Source organism: Psammomys obesus, unplaced genomic scaffold (assembly GCF_907164565.1).
Source record: "Psammomys obesus unplaced genomic scaffold, mPsaObe1.curated_primary_1811, whole genome shotgun sequence".
Lineage (NCBI taxonomy): Eukaryota > Metazoa > Chordata > Mammalia > Rodentia > Muridae > Psammomys > Psammomys obesus.
This window is the reverse complement of record NW_026596162.1, coordinates 11,920,481-11,938,918: the sequence shown is the minus strand read 5'-3', so window position 1 is coordinate 11,938,918 and position 18,438 is coordinate 11,920,481. Positions and strand designations below refer to the sequence as shown.

At 44.8% G+C, this 18,438-nt stretch overlaps 1 protein-coding gene across 5 annotated transcripts in view; it reads right to left on the bottom strand.

Annotated features, from left to right (window-relative positions):
- Kdm1b (lysine demethylase 1B) overlaps positions 1–18,438 on the bottom strand; it is a 40,954-nt gene that overhangs the window by 11,506 nt on the left and 11,010 nt on the right. For all 5 annotated transcript variants that reach the window (XM_055595185.1, XM_055595184.1, XM_055595186.1 and 2 more), the window contains 8 exons: positions 14,530–14,568; positions 12,335–12,572; positions 10,387–10,565; positions 9,229–9,405; positions 8,679–8,753; positions 5,189–5,326; positions 4,152–4,323; positions 842–969 (listed from right to left, as the gene is read on the bottom strand). In XM_055595185.1, coding sequence (XP_055451160.1) covers positions 842–969; positions 4,152–4,323; positions 5,189–5,326; positions 8,679–8,753; positions 9,229–9,405; positions 10,387–10,565; positions 12,335–12,572; positions 14,530–14,568 — 1,146 coding nt within the window. The remainder of the gene's footprint in view (positions 1–841; positions 970–4,151; positions 4,324–5,188; positions 5,327–8,678; positions 8,754–9,228; positions 9,406–10,386; positions 10,566–12,334; positions 12,573–14,529; positions 14,569–18,438) is intronic.

Sequence of the window (18,438 nt, the reverse complement as noted above, 5' to 3'; positions counted from 1 at the left end):
ATGGTGGTAAGAGGAGTTGGAGCTATTCCACAAGTTCGGGGCCACTTGGGCTACAAAAGAGGGCCAGGAGGACAGCTCTGTGCGTGGAAGTGATTGCTGCATTAAGACGGATGACCTGAATTTGACCATCAGAACAGAACAGTGAGAGCAGAGAACCAGCTCTGGAAAGCTGTCCTCTTACCAATACATCTAATGCTGTGGCATTCAAGCAACTGTAAGTGTACAGACATACAAAGAGAGAAATCTTTAAAAGAATAAAAAAAAAAAAAAAAAAAAAAAACACATCACTGTGGAATACACTATGAAACCACAGTTATCAAAGTTCTAGGCAACAGAATCATTCTTTCTTGGTTCCAAACAGCCTAAGCTCCATATTTATACATACACTACGCACACGGTTCTAAGTATTTGTGTGTGTGCGTGTATACAGATGTAGAGGCCATAGCCATGGACACTAGGTGCCTCCACTTGCCTCCATGCCGTGGTTTTGAGACAAGGTCTCTCCTGAACCTGGAGCTCAGCAGTTGGCTCAGCTGGCTGACCAGCAAGCCTTGTAAATCCTCCAAGGGTCTCTGCCTCCTCTGCACGGATATCACAAGCACACACCACCACAACTGACTTTTTCATGGTTGCTGGGGATCCAGACTTGGGCTCTCACACATGTGCAGCAGAACTGTGCTGAACGAGCCAGCTCCCCCAGCTGCACAGCCGGCTCCCCCAGCTGCAAAGCTCCCCCAGCTGCACAGCCAGCTCCCCCAGCTGCACGGCTGCCCCAGCTGCGCGGCTCCCCCAGCTGCGCAGCCTAGTATCTCAGGGCACATTTCAGGAGCCACTGGCTCACCTGGTGCAGGCTGCTGCCGCAGGCATACTCCAGATTGCTCAGGTGGAACTGCAGCACCTGGCTCTCCAGCACGCTGAACTGGATGCCAGACTCCTTGACGAAAGCTTGGTAGATCTCCTCTATCTTCTCTGTGGTAGGAACGGATCAGAGCAGCAAATCAGCTGGAAAAGCAACTTCCATCCAATTCCTGATCCTGCTTTCCCCAACAGAACCCAAACTTCCATTCTTTCCAAGCAAACCCAGGAATAAGTGACAAGTGATAAACTCTTGAAGGGGCCATTTCCTCAGCAAGTGGACGCCCATCTTAATGGAAACAGAACTACAGAGGAAGCTGTACATGAAGACATGTTGAGTTCCTGCTTAGCTGAGAAACTTTTCTCTCTGCTCAAGAGATGGGAAAGTGCCCTCACACGTGCGTGGCTAGGACTGCCATTCCTTTTCTGCTCCGACTGCTGTGGCCGCAGGCCTATAGCATCTCTCAACTACTGCAAGCCTGTTAGGACCTCAGCGGTGTCAGCCACCTTCCTCACTATCATTAATGACTTCCTGTTGCTGAATTAAGTTCCAAAAGCTGAGCAGGGTGGGCACCTGTTGGCCTCGCCCAAGTAGCAACTACGACCTGCCTACTTTCAGGGTTGGCCACATAGTTCCTGAACCCTTTTTCAGGGTTCAATTCCAGCCCTGCTGGACTTGCTTCTCCTGCTACCTAGTTTAAGTACACCTTCCAGTGCCTGGGCCTTCCGGGCCTTGCTCTCTAGTGCCACCCAGCTGCTGCCTCAGCCTCCCTCGCACTGGATGACAGGTGTGTGCCCCATGCTTGGTTCAGCTTTCACTTTTTATGTTTGTTTCACAGATTGTGTGATCGTTCCCCAGTATCAGTCTCAGCACTTATCTATCCCATTACTACAGGCATTCCTGTGAAATAACGGGGGTGGGGGTGGGTGCACAACTAAGTGTGTGAGGCCTCTGGCCTCATGCCTAACGCCAAGCACCTTAGCACAGGAGGCTCCTGTTTAGTGAGGACTATCACCCACACACATTATGGGCTCCAGGTTTCTAGGAAGTGCTGTGCACTTGTCTGACTAGAAATTCCACTAAGCATCTGTTTTGGTTTTGTTTTCAGATCTGGAAAATAAATGGACTCAGTGGGCAAGGTAGACAAATGGTCTTCTACTAAGCTCCAGCCTGAGCCCTGGATTTCTGAGACAAGGTATGTATGTATTAACAATATGTACAGGGGGGACCAGAATTCTAACTCCCGACTTAGCATCCTCAACACCGTAAGACCAGCTCAACTTTTCTTTGCCAACTCCAAATTCTCTCTAAAATGTTATAATTTTTACACTGATTTGTAATATTGAGATACCCAGAAACCCTGGGTTTGTGCCAGATTTCTGCTCTGGAGTTTTGGGCTCTTTGTTATTTTCAGGGGCCTTTGCAGCAGCCCTGTTCATGCTGACAAAGTCTGTACATTCCTGTCACTTTGTGAAAAGGAGACCCACCATTGCTATAGCCCAGCATGAAATTAAGCACAAACAGACTAACAGGGGACTTTAACCTAATTCCTATGTAATATTTTAAAATTTTAGTAAATACTCCTTGTGAACTGACTTCTAGCCCCAAGGCATGCACACACACACACATGCATGCATACACACACACACAGACTCTCTTTCCAACCATATACTAAGATTGCAGACAACTGATATACTGACAGGCAGAAGACAAATGTATCTTCATACAGATATAAGTATGCATTATCAAAACTTTTAAAATAAAGTATCAAGCTTAAACAATTACTTATAAGTTATTCTTGGCCCTCCTTTAACTTTTTAAAGGCCAAGAGAAAAGGCTGTATCAACAAAGTGGGTAACTAAGAAAGAAATATAAAGAGAATCCAGCCAGTGTCTGTCATATAGGTGTGTGATGACACCCAGCTAAAACCCCAGCACTCTGGAGGCTCAGGCAGGATTCCAAGTCCAACTCTAGCTAGACCACACAGTGTGACTATCTCAAAAAAGAAGCAAGTAAAATCTGGAGAATTCTTAAATCAACCTAACAATTCAGTCTGGAGAGGTTAATCCATCGGTCTTGGACACTGCACATCTGTTTCAATGGACCTGCTGCCTGGAGGGTATTTCTGGGAATTCTGTCATGGTTTGTCTGCCAATACTTTCTTCCAATGATGACCTGACTGTGGGTCAGGTCTCTCCCAGGTGTCAGAGGAGAAATCCACAGGCCTTGTGTGCCCATTAACTTTTAACTGTCAACTTGACCCAAAATAGCATCTCCTGGATTCAGTGAGGGATTACAGAGTCTGGGATAGTCTGCAGTGGACTGTCTCAGTTGCTCTAATTGATGTGGGAAGAAAAAGCCTGAAAGCGGGCAGTACCATTCCTGGATTTGAGGCCCTGAACTGTGTATTTAAAGTAGGGAAATCAAGCGGAGCACTGTGGAAGTCATGTGCCCTTCCTGCTGGGATGGACTGCAACCTAAGCTAAGTAAGCCCTTTCTTTCCTAGCTGCTCTTGTCTGACTATATCAGTGACAGCAATGAAACTCAGAACACCTTCTACTGAAATGAAGTCCATTATCAGCTGAAGAACTGAGAACACACTTATCAAAATACATGGTTAAAGAAATTAACATATTAGAGTTCAAACATTCACACGTCAAAAAACTACCATGCCTCTAAGAACTACAAATAAAAAATGCAGATCACAAAATTTCAAGTTACAGAAACAGAAATGTAAGAGGCAGTATACAATGTCCTTGCTGGTACCTTCAGGGAACTATGTTGCCATAAGCAGTCAAGTGCTTGCGAGTTATAAGTACAATTGCCCATTTAAGTACCACAGTTGAAGTTCTGACTCTATATGCTTAATTTTAATATACTTTAAGTAAAACATACAAACAAAAAAAACTTAACCTATTAAAACTGAAGCCAAGAAAGGAAAGAAATCCTGATATCCAGAGACCTTAAGAAGGTAAAGAGGAGCTAACAAGGTAACAACCATACACATGGAGGGCTTACCACAGGTTTCCACAAAAATACGCTTTTCTGGGAGACTAAAAAGTAAAGGTTTAGATAATTTTGTTGAACAACATACCACTCAAAGTAGGTATGTGCGTGTGTGCGTGCGTTTGTGTGTGTGTGTGTATGTACGCAAGCATACCAGCAGCACAGGTCCCCAGGGGAGTATTGCCCACCTCTGAGGAAATCTGCAGAGCTCAGCCAGAATGATGCGTGTAAGGACTGGCTCTCCTGCAGACACTGCGAGGGAACCATCACACCACCGTTCACCCCATACCTCCTAAAGGGACATCTTGGAGCAGAGTCTTATCCTTCCTCCACTCAGAGACAACATCCAAGAGAGCATTAAAATGAAAATCCATGCGCTTGTCAATAGTGGGGTCAGTTATCCGTCCACCTTCCTGAATTAAGTCACATCTCTCTCCCAACTTACGCATGCTGATGCCAAGCTTCAAAATAACAAGAAGAACAGGGTGAAAAGTCTTTCCTGGAAAAAAATATCTACAAGTTCTAAGCTGAAGTTAGGTAGTGCTCTCGTGAGAAGAGTCTAAAAACTCAAAACCAAGGCTCACTACGCTTGCTTGGGGTGACAGTCAAGGAAGGCAGTAGAAAATAGATTGATGAGGGTGACAGCAGCAGCTTCCAAGCAACGCACTCTGACTTTTCAGCTCCGCTTCTGGTGCTGTGGGCTGCCTGTCCTTACTGAACATGCTGTCTCTACCTCAGACCTTCAATGCAAATGAACACACACACTCAGAAGCCAAAACCTTTCAGGGGGAAAAATCACCTCAGATCTACCAAGTTGTCAAGATAACAGACAGGGTGTTAGGTGGCTGGCTTCCAGAGAAAGACCATACTTTAACGGTATTACTTATGCCCTGAATGTTATGTGTAAATTATCTCAGGTAATGTCTGGGACATACTTAGACTGAAAAAAATTACTTGTTTGAAAACTTACCTTAGGATCCTATATTTTCACCTGCTACATCTAACAACCCTGGGCTTGATTACAAACCAACTAAGTGTCCCACAAATGACCCACAAATAAAAATTAAAGATCTTGGGTATGAAGTCTTTTACACACTTGTAACCATTCTTATTTACTTTGCAGAGGGCATGAAGAAGTTATGTATGCTGTCCACTCTGGAAGCATAATACACTCCAGCCCACCGAGCACTGAGGGCGAAACTCAGGATCTCAGGCATGCTAGGCAGCTGCTTTAACCACAGGGCCTACACCCAGCTCTGTATTAATATGCTATGCAAACAGAGACAAGTTTTATTTTTCTTGTCTGCAAGTCTTCAAGACACTCACTTGCTCACACATTAGTGCTACTGGATTATTAATACAGCCATTGACAATCTGAGGTCCTCTTCCCACCACGACACCTTTAAAAGACTTGTCATCCCATACTCGGCCTCCAATTCGGTCTTTGGCTTCTAGGACAGTCACCTAAAAAGGTCATAGGGAATGTGAACAGAACAGTCATATCAGCTGCAGAACTACAAAAACAGAATGGCGGTGGTAATCAACTCCTTGCTTTGAGACTTTGTCATGTTTCTACAGAACAACTCTAAGTACGGAGAGAAGCCCAGGTCCACATTCAGTCTGGCCTAGGCTCTAGTAAGACGGGTGGGTGGTCTGCACAATGGGTACCTTCCACCACTTCTTTCAAATTAGGAGAGTCAGTGAATGAGCAAGGTTGGCGGCTCATGCCTGTAATATCCAAGAGCTCTGAGGGCTGAGGCAGGGGGACTGCCATGCATTTGAGGCCACCCTGGGCTATACATAGTTCTAGCCCAGCCTGGGCTATAGAGACTGACCCTATCTCAAATAGATAATAAGAGAGAGAGAGAGAAAGCTGTGATGAATGAGTGCATTCATCATGGAAAATGTTAATTAAATAGCATTCCATTAGTTTTGTTTTGTTTTCATTTAATCACTTTACAGCCTGATCCCAACCCCCTCCCCCTCCCAGTCCTACCCTTATAACCCTCTCCTCCCATTCCACCCTCTCCTTCTCAAAGAAGTTGAGGACCCCATGGTGTACCAACCCACCCTGGCACCTAAAGTCAAAGCAGAACTAAGTGCATCTTCTCCTACTGAGGCAAGACAAGGCAGCCCAGGTAGAGGAAAGGGATCTAAAGGCAGAGAACAAGAGTCTGCGACAGCCCTACTCCCATGGGGACCCACATGTTGAGCAAGCTGCACATCTGCTACATATGTGTAGGGAGTCTTGTTTTGGCATCTTAATGTATGTTTTATCTGTACCACATGCATGCAGTGCCCTTGGAGATCAGAAAAGGGCATCAGATCCTCTTGCAACTGGAGTTGCCACCATGTGAGACTGTGAATCAAACCCAGGTCCTCAAGAAGAACATCCTGTGCTCTTAACCATTGAGCCAACTCTCCAGGCCCTGTACAAGCTTAATTTTAATTTGTGTAAGAGTGGGTTTAATTTATGTGTATGTGTGTGTGTGCTCGACCTTATTTGAGGCAGGTTATCTCTCACTGAACCTGGAGCTCTCCCTTCCACCTACACTGGCTGTCCAGCAAGCTCCACTCTCCCAGCATGCTGGAATTACAGACACGTTGCCATATCTAGTTTTATGTGGGTGCAGAAAATCTCAACTCACATTTCGTGCTTGCACAGTAAACAATTTATCCATGGAGCCATCTCCCCATTTCCTGGAAGTCACATTAAAATCTAGTCTAATTCATAAATGGTGGCATATGCTTGTAAACCCAGAACTCAGAAGACAGAAAGATTAAATGTGAGGCCATTTTGGATTACATGGAAATTACAACTCAAACAAAGAACTATGCCCAAGAGCTGAATTTTCCATGAAATACCTATCTCTCAACATTGCTGGGAGACCTCTTCAGGTATGTATGATCTTAACAGAGGCAGCGGAACGTACCGAGTTCCATGCCCATCTCCAAGGTTCTAATGCCAGTGAGAAGCAGAGCTGCTCTGGGGCAGGCAGTGTCTGTCTGTGACCCTAGGATTTCAAGTGCCCTGGGTTGCAGTAGGTGCAACTTGAGTATCAGCCATTCACCTCTGGACCCTCAGGAACACTACTCTGGATTGCTCGGGTTACTCAGAGGACCCTGCTGTCTAACCTGAGGGGGATGGAAGGTCTCCTAGGCTATCTCAGTCACTCGGGAGAATAACGAGAGTCCTCTGGGCAATCTCCCACAGACATAACCGGGGGGAGAGGAGGAAGAAGGAAGGGAGCTGCAGCTTGTAGCTCCACCTCTCCACCCTCTTTCTCTGAATTTAACGATGGGCCAACTTGTTTCTACAGCTGAACATTAAAGGCAGCCTCCCCAGACTTTAGATATTAATACCCTTCCCTGTGATATAATCTTTAAGTTTCCCAAGTAAAAAGCAAACAAAAGACATTGACCCTAACATCTAATAATGAAATAACACAAACACTTGCTATAGCTCACAGCAGGAATTTCCTGTTACAAACACTTCCTCTAACACAACCAGCTTTTCAACTTTCCTGCTTCACAGTATGATGTCATCCACAACATGAGTCCTCTATCTAGCCAGGAGGAAAAAAATCTTTCAGGCATGGCTATTGAACACTTCTAACAACTTGAAATGTGACTTCAAAGAAGATACTGTTTAAATTTTTTGGGTGAGATAGGGAAAAGTTAAAGAACTGAATCTTAAATCTTTAAGGCAGAGGCAGGTGGATCTCCGAGTTTGAGGCCAGCCTGGTCTACAAAGGGAGTTCCAGGACAGCCAACTCTATACAAAGAAATCCTGTCTTGAAAAATAATAATATTTAACTTTGCCTTCAATGAAAACCAAAATTCTTGCAAAGTTTTAAACAGAAGAAATGAGTCCAACTTAGCAAATCAGAGAAAGCTAGAAGGTTCCTGATTTGATAAAAATCAGGTAATAAATTCTGAGACTGAGTCCCACTATGTAGTCCTGATTGGCCTAGAACCAGGCTGGCTTACAACTCAAGAGCTGCCTGCCTGTCTCCTCGGTGTCGGGATTAACAGTGACACCACCATACCCAGCTGAACCATCCCTCCCTATCCGCTAGAGTCTCTATCTTGCCTAAATGTGTAAGGTATTTTCCAGCAACTGGCAGGCTGTACTGCCTTCCCGCTACCTGACATATCTAAAGGGCTAAGGAAGTCAGAATCCTAGCTCAGCCGTGAGAGCGTTCATTCCGTCCTGCTTTCAAAAGCCATGGCTTTTGTTTTCCAGAGTAAGATTCCAAGATTCACTGGCTTGCATAAGGAAATCTGTAGGCTAGTTGCAGAGTGCTTGCCTAGTATTAACAGAAGCCCAGTGTGCCAGCCTCAGTGCTGAGAATAAAGCCAGGAAAAAGAAAGAAGCTAACTGCTTATTTCAAAACTTCCTCAAGAGACAGTAAATTTCTGTGTCTTCATTTATTATCAAAATCTATCCCATCACCTCCACTAGTTAACAATAACCTGCCCAGAACTTCTGTGCATTCCAGGTTAGAATGTCAAAGCTCCTTCCCATAGGCTAGTCCTGTCCAAAGCTCTACCTGCTCTGACTGACTCAATGCCAAAGCATCTCTAGAAGCTACTGTAAGAAGATGTGGGCTGGTGTGGTGTCACACATACATGTCAGCACTTGAGAGGCACAGGCATGTGGCCTCAGTGAGTTATAGGCTAGGCTGGCTATACAGTGAGATCTTGTCTCAGAAGACAGCCAGTGTGTGTCAGTCTTCATTTCTAAGTCTTAGAAAATTTGAAGCAAAGCAGCAGTGAACCATCTGTCCCCACCCCCACATCCCCAGAGTCTCACCTTCATCCCAAAGTTATGTAGTTGCCTAGCAGCTGCTAAGCCTGCTGGACCAGCCCCAACAACCAGAACCGATTTCTTCAAAAAGAAACAAAATACTAGTTAGAACACTGGTGAAGGTTCTAGCTGCCAAGCAGTGTTAGTCTATCTCTATTTCCCTGGTGTCACTGGGGTTTGTTTTCTTGCAGCATGTGATGGTACCTGTCTTTTTCTTCTTCTTTTTTCAGTTTTTAGAGACAGGGTTTCTCTGTGTAGCCTAGGCTGTCCTGGAACTTGATATGTAGACCAGGCTGGCCTCAAACTCAGAGATTCACCTGCCTCTGCCTCCCAAGTGCTGGGATTAAAGGCGTGCGCCACTACCATCACCAGGTGATGGTGCCTCTCTTAGGCAACTACATTTTCCTTACAGCATGGAGAAACCATGTTTCCAGTCTCCGCCTGGGAGGAGGTCTTCATAGGCCTTGCTTGCGCCTAAGGGTTTATGTGGTTTCTAGTACTATCAGAGCAACACACTAGTCTCTTAGGCAGAGCTACTGCACAGCCACTTGCTTACATTGTGGTAGTGTTTAGGAAGGAGGTGCTGGCCAGCTCCCACGGTGAGAGCTCCCGTGTTGATGAGGCCTTTCCTTGTCATAAAGTAGAGAATCCTCTCCACCTCTTGAACGCATCGAATGCGCACCAGGCCCCGGACGATGATGTGGGGGACACACTTCTGAGGGGTAAGGGCTTCCTGTGTTCACAACAAAACCAACAGCAACAAAGTAAGTAACTCAACTAAAAACCAGACTAGGTCTAAAAGTGTATTTTTACATTTTGTTGTAGAGACAAGGCCTCACTTTGTAGCTCTAGCTGGCCATAAACTCAAGAGATCCCCCAGCCTTCGCCTCCTGAATGCTGGGATTTAAAGATATGTGTCACCAAAGTTGACCAGTTTGCTTTCTTTAAACCTAGTGTTCCCTGCTCCTCCTACTTCCAATTTACATCCAGTCATTCAGGGAGATGCTATCTTGATGTCCCAAATATTTTTGCAGTTCTACAGAGTTAAAAGCACTGGTCTTGCTTGGTTGGGGACAGAAGTGAATAAAAATCTTTGCTCAAGGGCTTAAAATCCCCTTTTTGATTGCTTTCTGCTTTCCTGGCAAGAACCTTGCAGCTCTCTGAACCAAGCCTTGCACCCCCTCATGCATTCTGACTCCACATGATTCAAAGCCATTCTCAACATGGGTTGACCCTGTCTCCACTTGAAAATGCTTAAATTCACACAGAGGAAGCACCTGTAATTAGAGAACATGAAATCTGAAATGTTCCAAATCTGAGTGCCAAAAGAGCACTCAAGTCTCAGATCTCAGAGCATCTGAAGGCTTTTCTGGACTGGGGATGCATAGCTGGGGAAGCCTATTCAAATACTCTGAAATGTCTTTAAAATTCCCAAAGCCGAGACAATTCTGGCCCCAGTGGTCCAGGAAAGAAGTGATTAACATGTACTCGGCTGTCTCACATGGAAGTGGTACTGGGGTCTCCTGAGCCAGAGGTAGGACAAATACATTACAATGTATATATAACAGCGCTGTACCCCAAATGGCTGCAGTGTCACTCTGGAAAGCCCTTGGTCTAAAGGCTCTACCCCCCGCCCCCCGTCCCATTTAGCACTCCTTCCCTTCACTGATGCCCACCTTCGCCCATGCTGCTGTGCGGCACTGCCCTTACTTACTTTGCAGTTTGTGTACCACAGGGCAAGGATGAGGTTTCTCAACGCGAGGTACATGGTGGGGTCTCGAGAATACTCTGGAAACTCATAGAGCTCATCCAGCTCCATCACATCTGGCCTCACACACAGAGCTTTGCCACACTCATTGGGCTGGTAGAATGGCTGGAAGTACCGGTTCATGCCTAGGACAGACAGACAACAAACAAGCAGCTCTGCAAGCTCTACCTTGGAAATCTGAAGAAACATGCACCCTCAAGAGTGTGCCCTCAACAGGGCACAGTCACAGCCTCAATGGCCACCCTACCCCAACACACACATGTGCCTAGGCACACACAAAGGGGCTGGTAAGATGGCTCAATGAAAGTAAAGATTCTTGCCACCTGATGGCCTCAGTTCAGTCTCTAGGACCACAGAGAAGGAGAGAACCACTTTCCTCAAGTTGTCCTCTGAACTCCCATGTGTGCTGTGGCGCACACACGCACACAAACATAAATGTAACTTTAACGATTAAAAAGAAACCCAAAACTCGCCCTTTGGCACTTCCTGATTATAAAGAGAATAGTCCCAAGGCCCTGATTAGCATTGTTAGGCTATGCTCCATGACAGGGCGTGTCCTGTTATTAACACTCTAGATACTAGTTTTCACAAAGCTGGACAAATGCTACAAAGGTGTCTTCAAACCTGCTTCACTAAGAAAAAAAAAAATACAGTATTCTAAACGCTCTTCTATGTCATTAGATACAACTTGAGTGGCATTGTGTCTTCCTGTTCAACCTTTCCCCTCTCCTGGGCATTTAGACATCCTTTATAACTATAAGCAACACTAAGGCAAGCTTCTTTGTACGTGCAGTTTTGAATGTTTGGCTTCAGTATAGCATCTTAGAAATGTTAGACATCTTAGATGTTAGCATCTTAGACAGTTCAAAAGTGCTGCCGTGAGGTCTGTACACACTTCCAGTCCTCACAGATGTGCACTTTTAGCACTGAGTGGCCAGCTCGGTGAACCCTGGAAACACTGGAAGTGCCTGCCCGAGCACCGGCCTCTTCTCCCCTTAAATCCTACTAAGACCATCCAGTATCATCACCTAAATTCTTGACACCGGCATTAATAGAAAACTCTAGTTTCACCACAAAAATGTAATTTGTTTATGTACGGACGGAAGAGGAGGGGCTGTTAGGATTCCTCTAAAATCAATAACATACTCTGCCCTGACATGAAATTCTGAATTTTTAAAAATAGATCTCTACTGGTATCATTAGGGACAGAAAGATGAAGGAGGAGAAGAAGAAATACTAAAAAAAAGTAGTGCTCACACAGCTCAGAATTTTGTTCTGGTAAGTCACAATTTATAAAATAAACTTTGAAATAAACACCCGTCAAATCCTGTACATAAGTCAGTTAGGAGCTACAGGCTGTCCAAGGCAGTCCATACTGTAAGTTGATGGTACCAGACCCTCAGTGCGTCCTTCCTCAGCATCCTCAGAGAACTAGTTCTAGGACCCCCTACCACACAACCTCTCAAAGCCTCACAAACTCAAGTCCCTTAATGGTGTAGTGTTCGCACAGGCCCATCTCTAGATGACTTAATACCTAATACAGACAGGTGCTAGTGATCAGATACTCTCTCTTCTAAACCGCCAAGGTCACACACAATAAGGTCTATAATAAGGAATCTGTATACAACAAATACAGGTAAAACTAACTTCTTCCCATGTAGCTTTCCACCAAGGTTGGCTGAATCCACAGAAGCAGGGCAAATACACACACACACACACACACACACACACACACACATACACACACGAAGGCCAACTGCATGACCAAATGCAACGGGGAGTACTTTATATTTTGTCACATACATTAAAAGAGTCTTCTGCAGTTTGTTTATCCTTAAATTTCCAAAAAGAGGGCAAGGGATGTAAGGAAAAAGGTTACCAAAACATTTCTCACCAAGTGGAGAGGGGGCCACTTTGGAGGGCTCCATCTTCCCTGGGCTGGCACTGTCGGTGGTGGTGGTGGTGGTGGTAGTGGCTATGGCAGCGGCACGATTTGTACTGGTGCAGGAGGGGCTCATGCCAACACAGTCAGGGTAGTAGGCAGAGAGCAGCGGTGCTGCCATGCTGTCTTTCAGCAAAGGAGGCTGGATGAGCATGGAGTACCACCAGTGGTTGGAAACTTCCAGCACTCTCTGTGAAGCACAGTGGGAGAAGGGAGGAAATGCACATGAGCCCACCTGTTCCCCATACCCAGATGCAACATTCTCAGAGTTTCATACGAAGACTCAAACCAGCTAAGGATACCCAGAGACAATCTTTCTTAGGTAAAATTCTTCCCCAAATACAGAAAGTCTCCCTTAACCAGAACCCCCCCCCCCACACTAACACCAGGTAAGCATGCTGCTTCCCTAACACCCCAGGTCCACCTCCACCAACCCCCTTCTTTGCTGTGATGGTTATATTTTACATGTCAACCATTGGCAACCTAGAAAGACCTAAGGAGAGAGTTTCAAATGAAGAATTATCAAGATCAGGTCAGCACGTGGGGGACTGTCTTGACTGCTGAGTGACCCAGCCCACTGCGAGTGGCTCCTTCCCTAGGCTAATTCCTGAACTGTGTAAGTGTGAAGAAAATTATCTAGACAAACATGCAGAAAGCAAGTAAACATACTTGGGTCTACTCTCTCTGCTCTTGACTACAGTTATGACGTACCAGCTGCTCACGTCCCTGTGTTGATCCCCAATGACGGACTCCAAACTAGGGGCTGTACACCAAACAGACTCTATGCCTCCTACACTGCTTCCGTCTGGATGTGTTACCACAGTGGCAAGATGAGACTAGAGCACCTGCTCAGCTCCAAGCAAAGAGTTCAGCTACTGACATCCAGAATATAGAATCTTAAAAATCACAAATCCAGGCTGGTCCCATTCTAACTTCTGGGTCATGCAGCTCAGAAAGAAACTGTGCAGACCCTAACATCTTGCATGAGCCTCTCTCTTTGCTGGAAGCCCACCTGAAGGGGCATGCTCCAAAGCAGTCTCCACATGCAGTAAGTGAAACAAACAGCAACCAGTAAGCTCTTGCTGGCCACTGTCGGGAACACCTGTCCAGGACTGTGTCAGCAGCCTCCCTCCCTGGCTGGGGACACAGCTCAACAGCAGCATGCATGTTTGCATGCCCAAGGCCAGGGCTCATCCCAGCAGCACAGAAGCAAAGCAGCTCAAGTACCTCCACTTCTCCAATACAGCCTCTGTCCTAAAGTCAGGGCTCTTCTCAGGACAAGATGGTCTCATATTAGAGCTGATGGAGATAGTATTCTACTTGAACTCAGTTATTTTTCCTTTTTTCTATAAATCATCCTGTTTACCACAAATCCAGAAACCACCTGGTCCATATGGGAATGAAACTTAACAAAAACTTAAGCAGAACCACTCCTTCAAAGAGGAGAATGGAGGAATGGATCTAAAACATGTCTGTTCTCCTTCTTTTGATAATTAGCTATGGTCCTTAAACTGGAGCCGCTGAGAACAGGCTCAAAATACCAGTTCTAATCATGGCAAATTAGAAGGACTTGGGAATTAAGGAACTTAGAATATTCGAAATCGTTTTAAATCAAATCTGGTTACACGGCAAGGGGAGTTTGCCAACTCAAGTAGCAAAATTTGCTAAAAACAGCTAAGACTGTGGCAGGGCATGGTATCTAGGTGTACTAGACCTACTTCTGTGTCTGAGCAGGGACAGGGCAGAGTGGCTACCTTTTAGTCAGAAAGCACCAGGGCCCCCTCCTGTTGCTGAGCCCAGGCCAAGACAGTCAAACCACGGCCATATGCGCTCCGTCTTGGAAGGAATCAGTGGAGGGAAGGTCATGGCCACTCTTAACAAACAAGTATATGAAGTCTGATCCCTGTATCAAGGTGGGAGCAGTCCCTTCTTTTTGTGTCCCTCAGTGTGAAGCAATATGATTTCACATTCTTTATGCTGAGGAAATAATGACTCTACAACACTACCTCTATCGCCACCTATTATAATGCAGTCGCCATGCATGGTATCAAAAGGCTTTGCTGTACATCCAAATAGATGTTAGTCATTTACTTAGTGACGTTATCATTAAAAGTCCATTTAACCCTAAACCAGAGACAAGTACTCACTAGATCCTCAGGGAAAGAACAATGGTCAGGGCTATCCGGCTGCAAAAGAAAACCAAGTCTGAATTAAGTGTCTTCATAACAATCTTAGGTGTCCATTTTCTTTCAATATAATACCTCTTTTTTTTTTTTAACCAATTTAACTGGCAAAGAAAAATGTTTGACATGTCTCTAGAAGAGTGTGTGGGAAGATAGGTACTTTCATTAAGATGTTCCCCCATGAAAACAAAGGGCTGTACCAGTGGGAAAGAAGGCTGAGACAAGACACTCATGTTTGGAAGGCACAGAGGCCTGGCATTGTCTCTGGAATGAAAGCTGGGCATCAGATAAAGACACTGAGTAATCTTCACCTTACAGTACTTCCTAGAGACTCTTGTAACGTGTGCCAAGCAATGCACAAGAAAGTTTAAACGCTGGGGACACAGTTCAAGGAAAACAGTTTGTCTATTACGCAAGAGGCCCTGGGTTCAATCCCAAACAGTGCACCAAAGAGGGCTCAAAGAAAGGAAAAATGCTCTAGCCAGGCATGGTGGCATACAGCGCTTTGGAGGGTGAGGCAGAAGGATGGATAGTTCAAGCCTGCAGTGCACAGTGAGTTCAAAGCTAGCCTGGATGATTCAGACTCCAAAGCCAGCCTGAGCTACATAGCAAATCCCAGTCTCAAAGGACAGAAAAAGCATTTGAAACAAAATTCAGTGTATGTTTCTAAAGTTCAAAGAAGATTTGCTTGTGATAGAAGAAAGCTAAACACAAACCAAAGTCCATCAGCAACAGACAGGCTGAAGTGCATCCAACCAGTGCCCTGTTACGCAGCAGTGCCGAACAGATGACAGCTACATGCCTCCACACTGACGGATCTCACCAGCAGTTCTGAAACAGCACACTGCATGGTTCCGTGTATGAGAATCAAAAACAAGCAACGCCAATTCCATAACTCTGTAAGCTAGAACAGCAAGCAGGTAATTTACTCTAGGGAACCAGGTTGAAGGCTGTGATTGACAGGGCGCCTGTCAAGTATTCCATTTCTATATTGGGAGCAGGTACTTGTGAAAATTCACTGGGCTGGACATTTTGATTTGTGCAATTTCTGTTTCAACACAAAACTACTGCCTACCTGAAAGCTGGGAGAACACACAACCTAGCAGCTCTAATCTCCAGAACACATTCCAAAGAAACTCTTACACGAGTGCGGTAATAGAGACCCAAGCAAGCTGAGCAACAACACTCCAGGAAACACAGCAGAAACAGCCATGATCTAGAAAGAAACGTCGTCTCTCCCTGAATAGGGAAACAGATGCGGTACGGGAGACCCACAGCATTCGGACACTGCTCAGCAAGGATAAACCAGAGCTGTAGGCATCAGAAGCCTCGGTACTGAGAGAGGAGAGCAGAGAAAGCAGCAAGATGGTGTGGCACACCGTGTTCCCACTGACTGAAACACACCCTAGGTGCCTCCCTAGGCCCTGTTCCCATAAGCGCAGCCATTCCATTTGAAGGGGACTTGCCCACCCACTTTCCTAGGTCCTCGCACTTTCTCTTCTTCTACCATTCAGAGGTCTTCTATCTGGAAGGTGAAGGTAAGAATCAATCATGGTCCTTAAAACCGCAAGTCAGTTATAAGTGTTCTCATAAAATGTGCGTGTGTATACATACAGACACACACACACACATATGGCAGTGCACATTAGCCCAGATTAACCATTCTAGAATATACACATATTCCAGAATATATATGTGAATATACTTAATTTGTCAATTAAAATTAATCAGCCTGGACTACATGGTGAAATCCTGTTCAGAACAATAACACACTCAAAATTTTTGGCAGGTATCAAGGTGTCAAGGATTCCCACAATCCCAATACTAAGACAAATAAGGCAGCAAGACCATCTCATGCTCAAAGATAGCCTATCTCGAAATTGCCATTCTTCTCATGTAGGACTAAAAAATTGGAAAGCATAAATAGAGACTTAGAAAATATTCAAAATGTAAGAATATCTAGATTATGTAATGAATCCCTACAAATCAGAAGACTGACTATCCAAAACTACCAAAGTAACACAAGCAGCAGCAGAGAAACAGGAAAGACCCCAGCAGATGCCAGAACACAGACACACACTTAATTCTGCCACATGGCCCAAGGCGACTCCTACCTACTCACGCAAACGCAACACAAGACAGTCGCACAGAACTGTCACTAGTTCCACTCATCCAACAAACATTTACAACACAAATGGCCTTCCACATGGCAGTGTAGAAACAAACTATGGCATACACAGACGCTACAACACAACTGAGAAGTGTAAACACTGATCAAGCTAGGCTTGCTGTCTGCTGCCCGAATCACAGCTCAGCAGAACACTGAGAAAGGAAAACGAGCCAATGGTCTGCCTGGAATATACAGAGTGAGTTCAAGATCAGTCTGAACTCTTCCTCAAAGAGACTCTTCCACAAAAAGAAAAAAGTAAAAAAACGAGAGAGGGAGAGAAAGAGAGGGAGGGAGAGAGAGGGAGGGAGAGAAAGAAAGAGAGAGGGCTGACAGTTTTGTGCTTCATGTCTTGCCTAGGTTCAGCGTCCAGCAGGGCTGAAATACAGCCAAAACAAAAAGCACTATTGATCTGTACAACGTGATCATTTTTCCAAATACATTTTATACAGTGTAAGACAACACAAGGCTGATTCTAGTTTTATGAAGTTTAAAAGTCAGAAAACTTAACCGTTGAGGACAGAATTAGAATATCTGACTCTGGAGATGGGAAGGAAGTAACTAAGATATGCAGGATGAAGGAAATACTGCAACATTCTGGCTGCGCACTGTAGACATTTTCTAAAACTCAGCAAGACCCATGCTCCGTGTGCAGAATTAATTACAGTATATAATCATCTCAGAAATGGAAAGATACAAGATCACATATATTAAAATTAGCACCAGCTGGGCGTGGTGGTGCACATCTTTAATCCCGGCACTCAGGAGGCAGAGGCAAAGGGGATCTCTGTGAGTTCAAGGCCAGCCTGGTCTACAAAGGGAGTTCAGGATAGCCAGGGCTACACAAAAACAACCCTATCTCAAAAAAATAAATAAATAAATAAATAAATAAATATATATATATATATATATACACACACACATCATCATCATCATAGTAATAAACAGCAGCACAAATATGAATAGGGGTCGGGACTGGGCTCCACAGTACAGTAATTCCCTGGTATGTGCAAAGCTCTAGGTCTGAGCTCCAGCACCTACCACTCCGTGTAGGCACAGTTCTCATGTGATCACTGAGTCTCATACATTTTTTTAAAGATAGAACCTAATATATTCACATAGTCCAGGCTGGTCTCCAACTCACTATGTGGGGGAGACTGGCTTTGAACTCCTTATCCTGCTGCCTTTACTTCCACCGCCTCTACCTGCCAAGTGCTGGCATTACAGGCATTAACCACTATGCCTAGCTGAGTCTTTTTTTTTTTTTTTTTTTTAATCTTAAAAAAGCATTTTGGATACACTTATTGAAGTGTTTAATGAGTCTATCATATCAAATCTATGTTTAAAGTTGTACTGGAAAGATATATGAATGATTAAGACTACACAACCCCAACACCCACCCACCCCCCACCCCCCCCGGCAATGCTGAAGTTCACAGCCAGGGCTCTGTGCAGGCTGGGCAAGCACTCTACCACTGAGCCACATTCTCCAGGCCAAGAGTATACTTTAAAGATAGGGGGGGATGGATGGATGGCCCAGAGGATTTTCTTTATTTAGATGTGTATATATTATAAATACATACAGTCTGCTCTTCTTAAATCTTAAGGTTATAGTCATGTAACACTTATATACAATATACTTATGTAAAAATTTTAAATCTGACTTGTTAATATTTATGTCCTCTGTCATTTCTCCTTGCAAAAGGA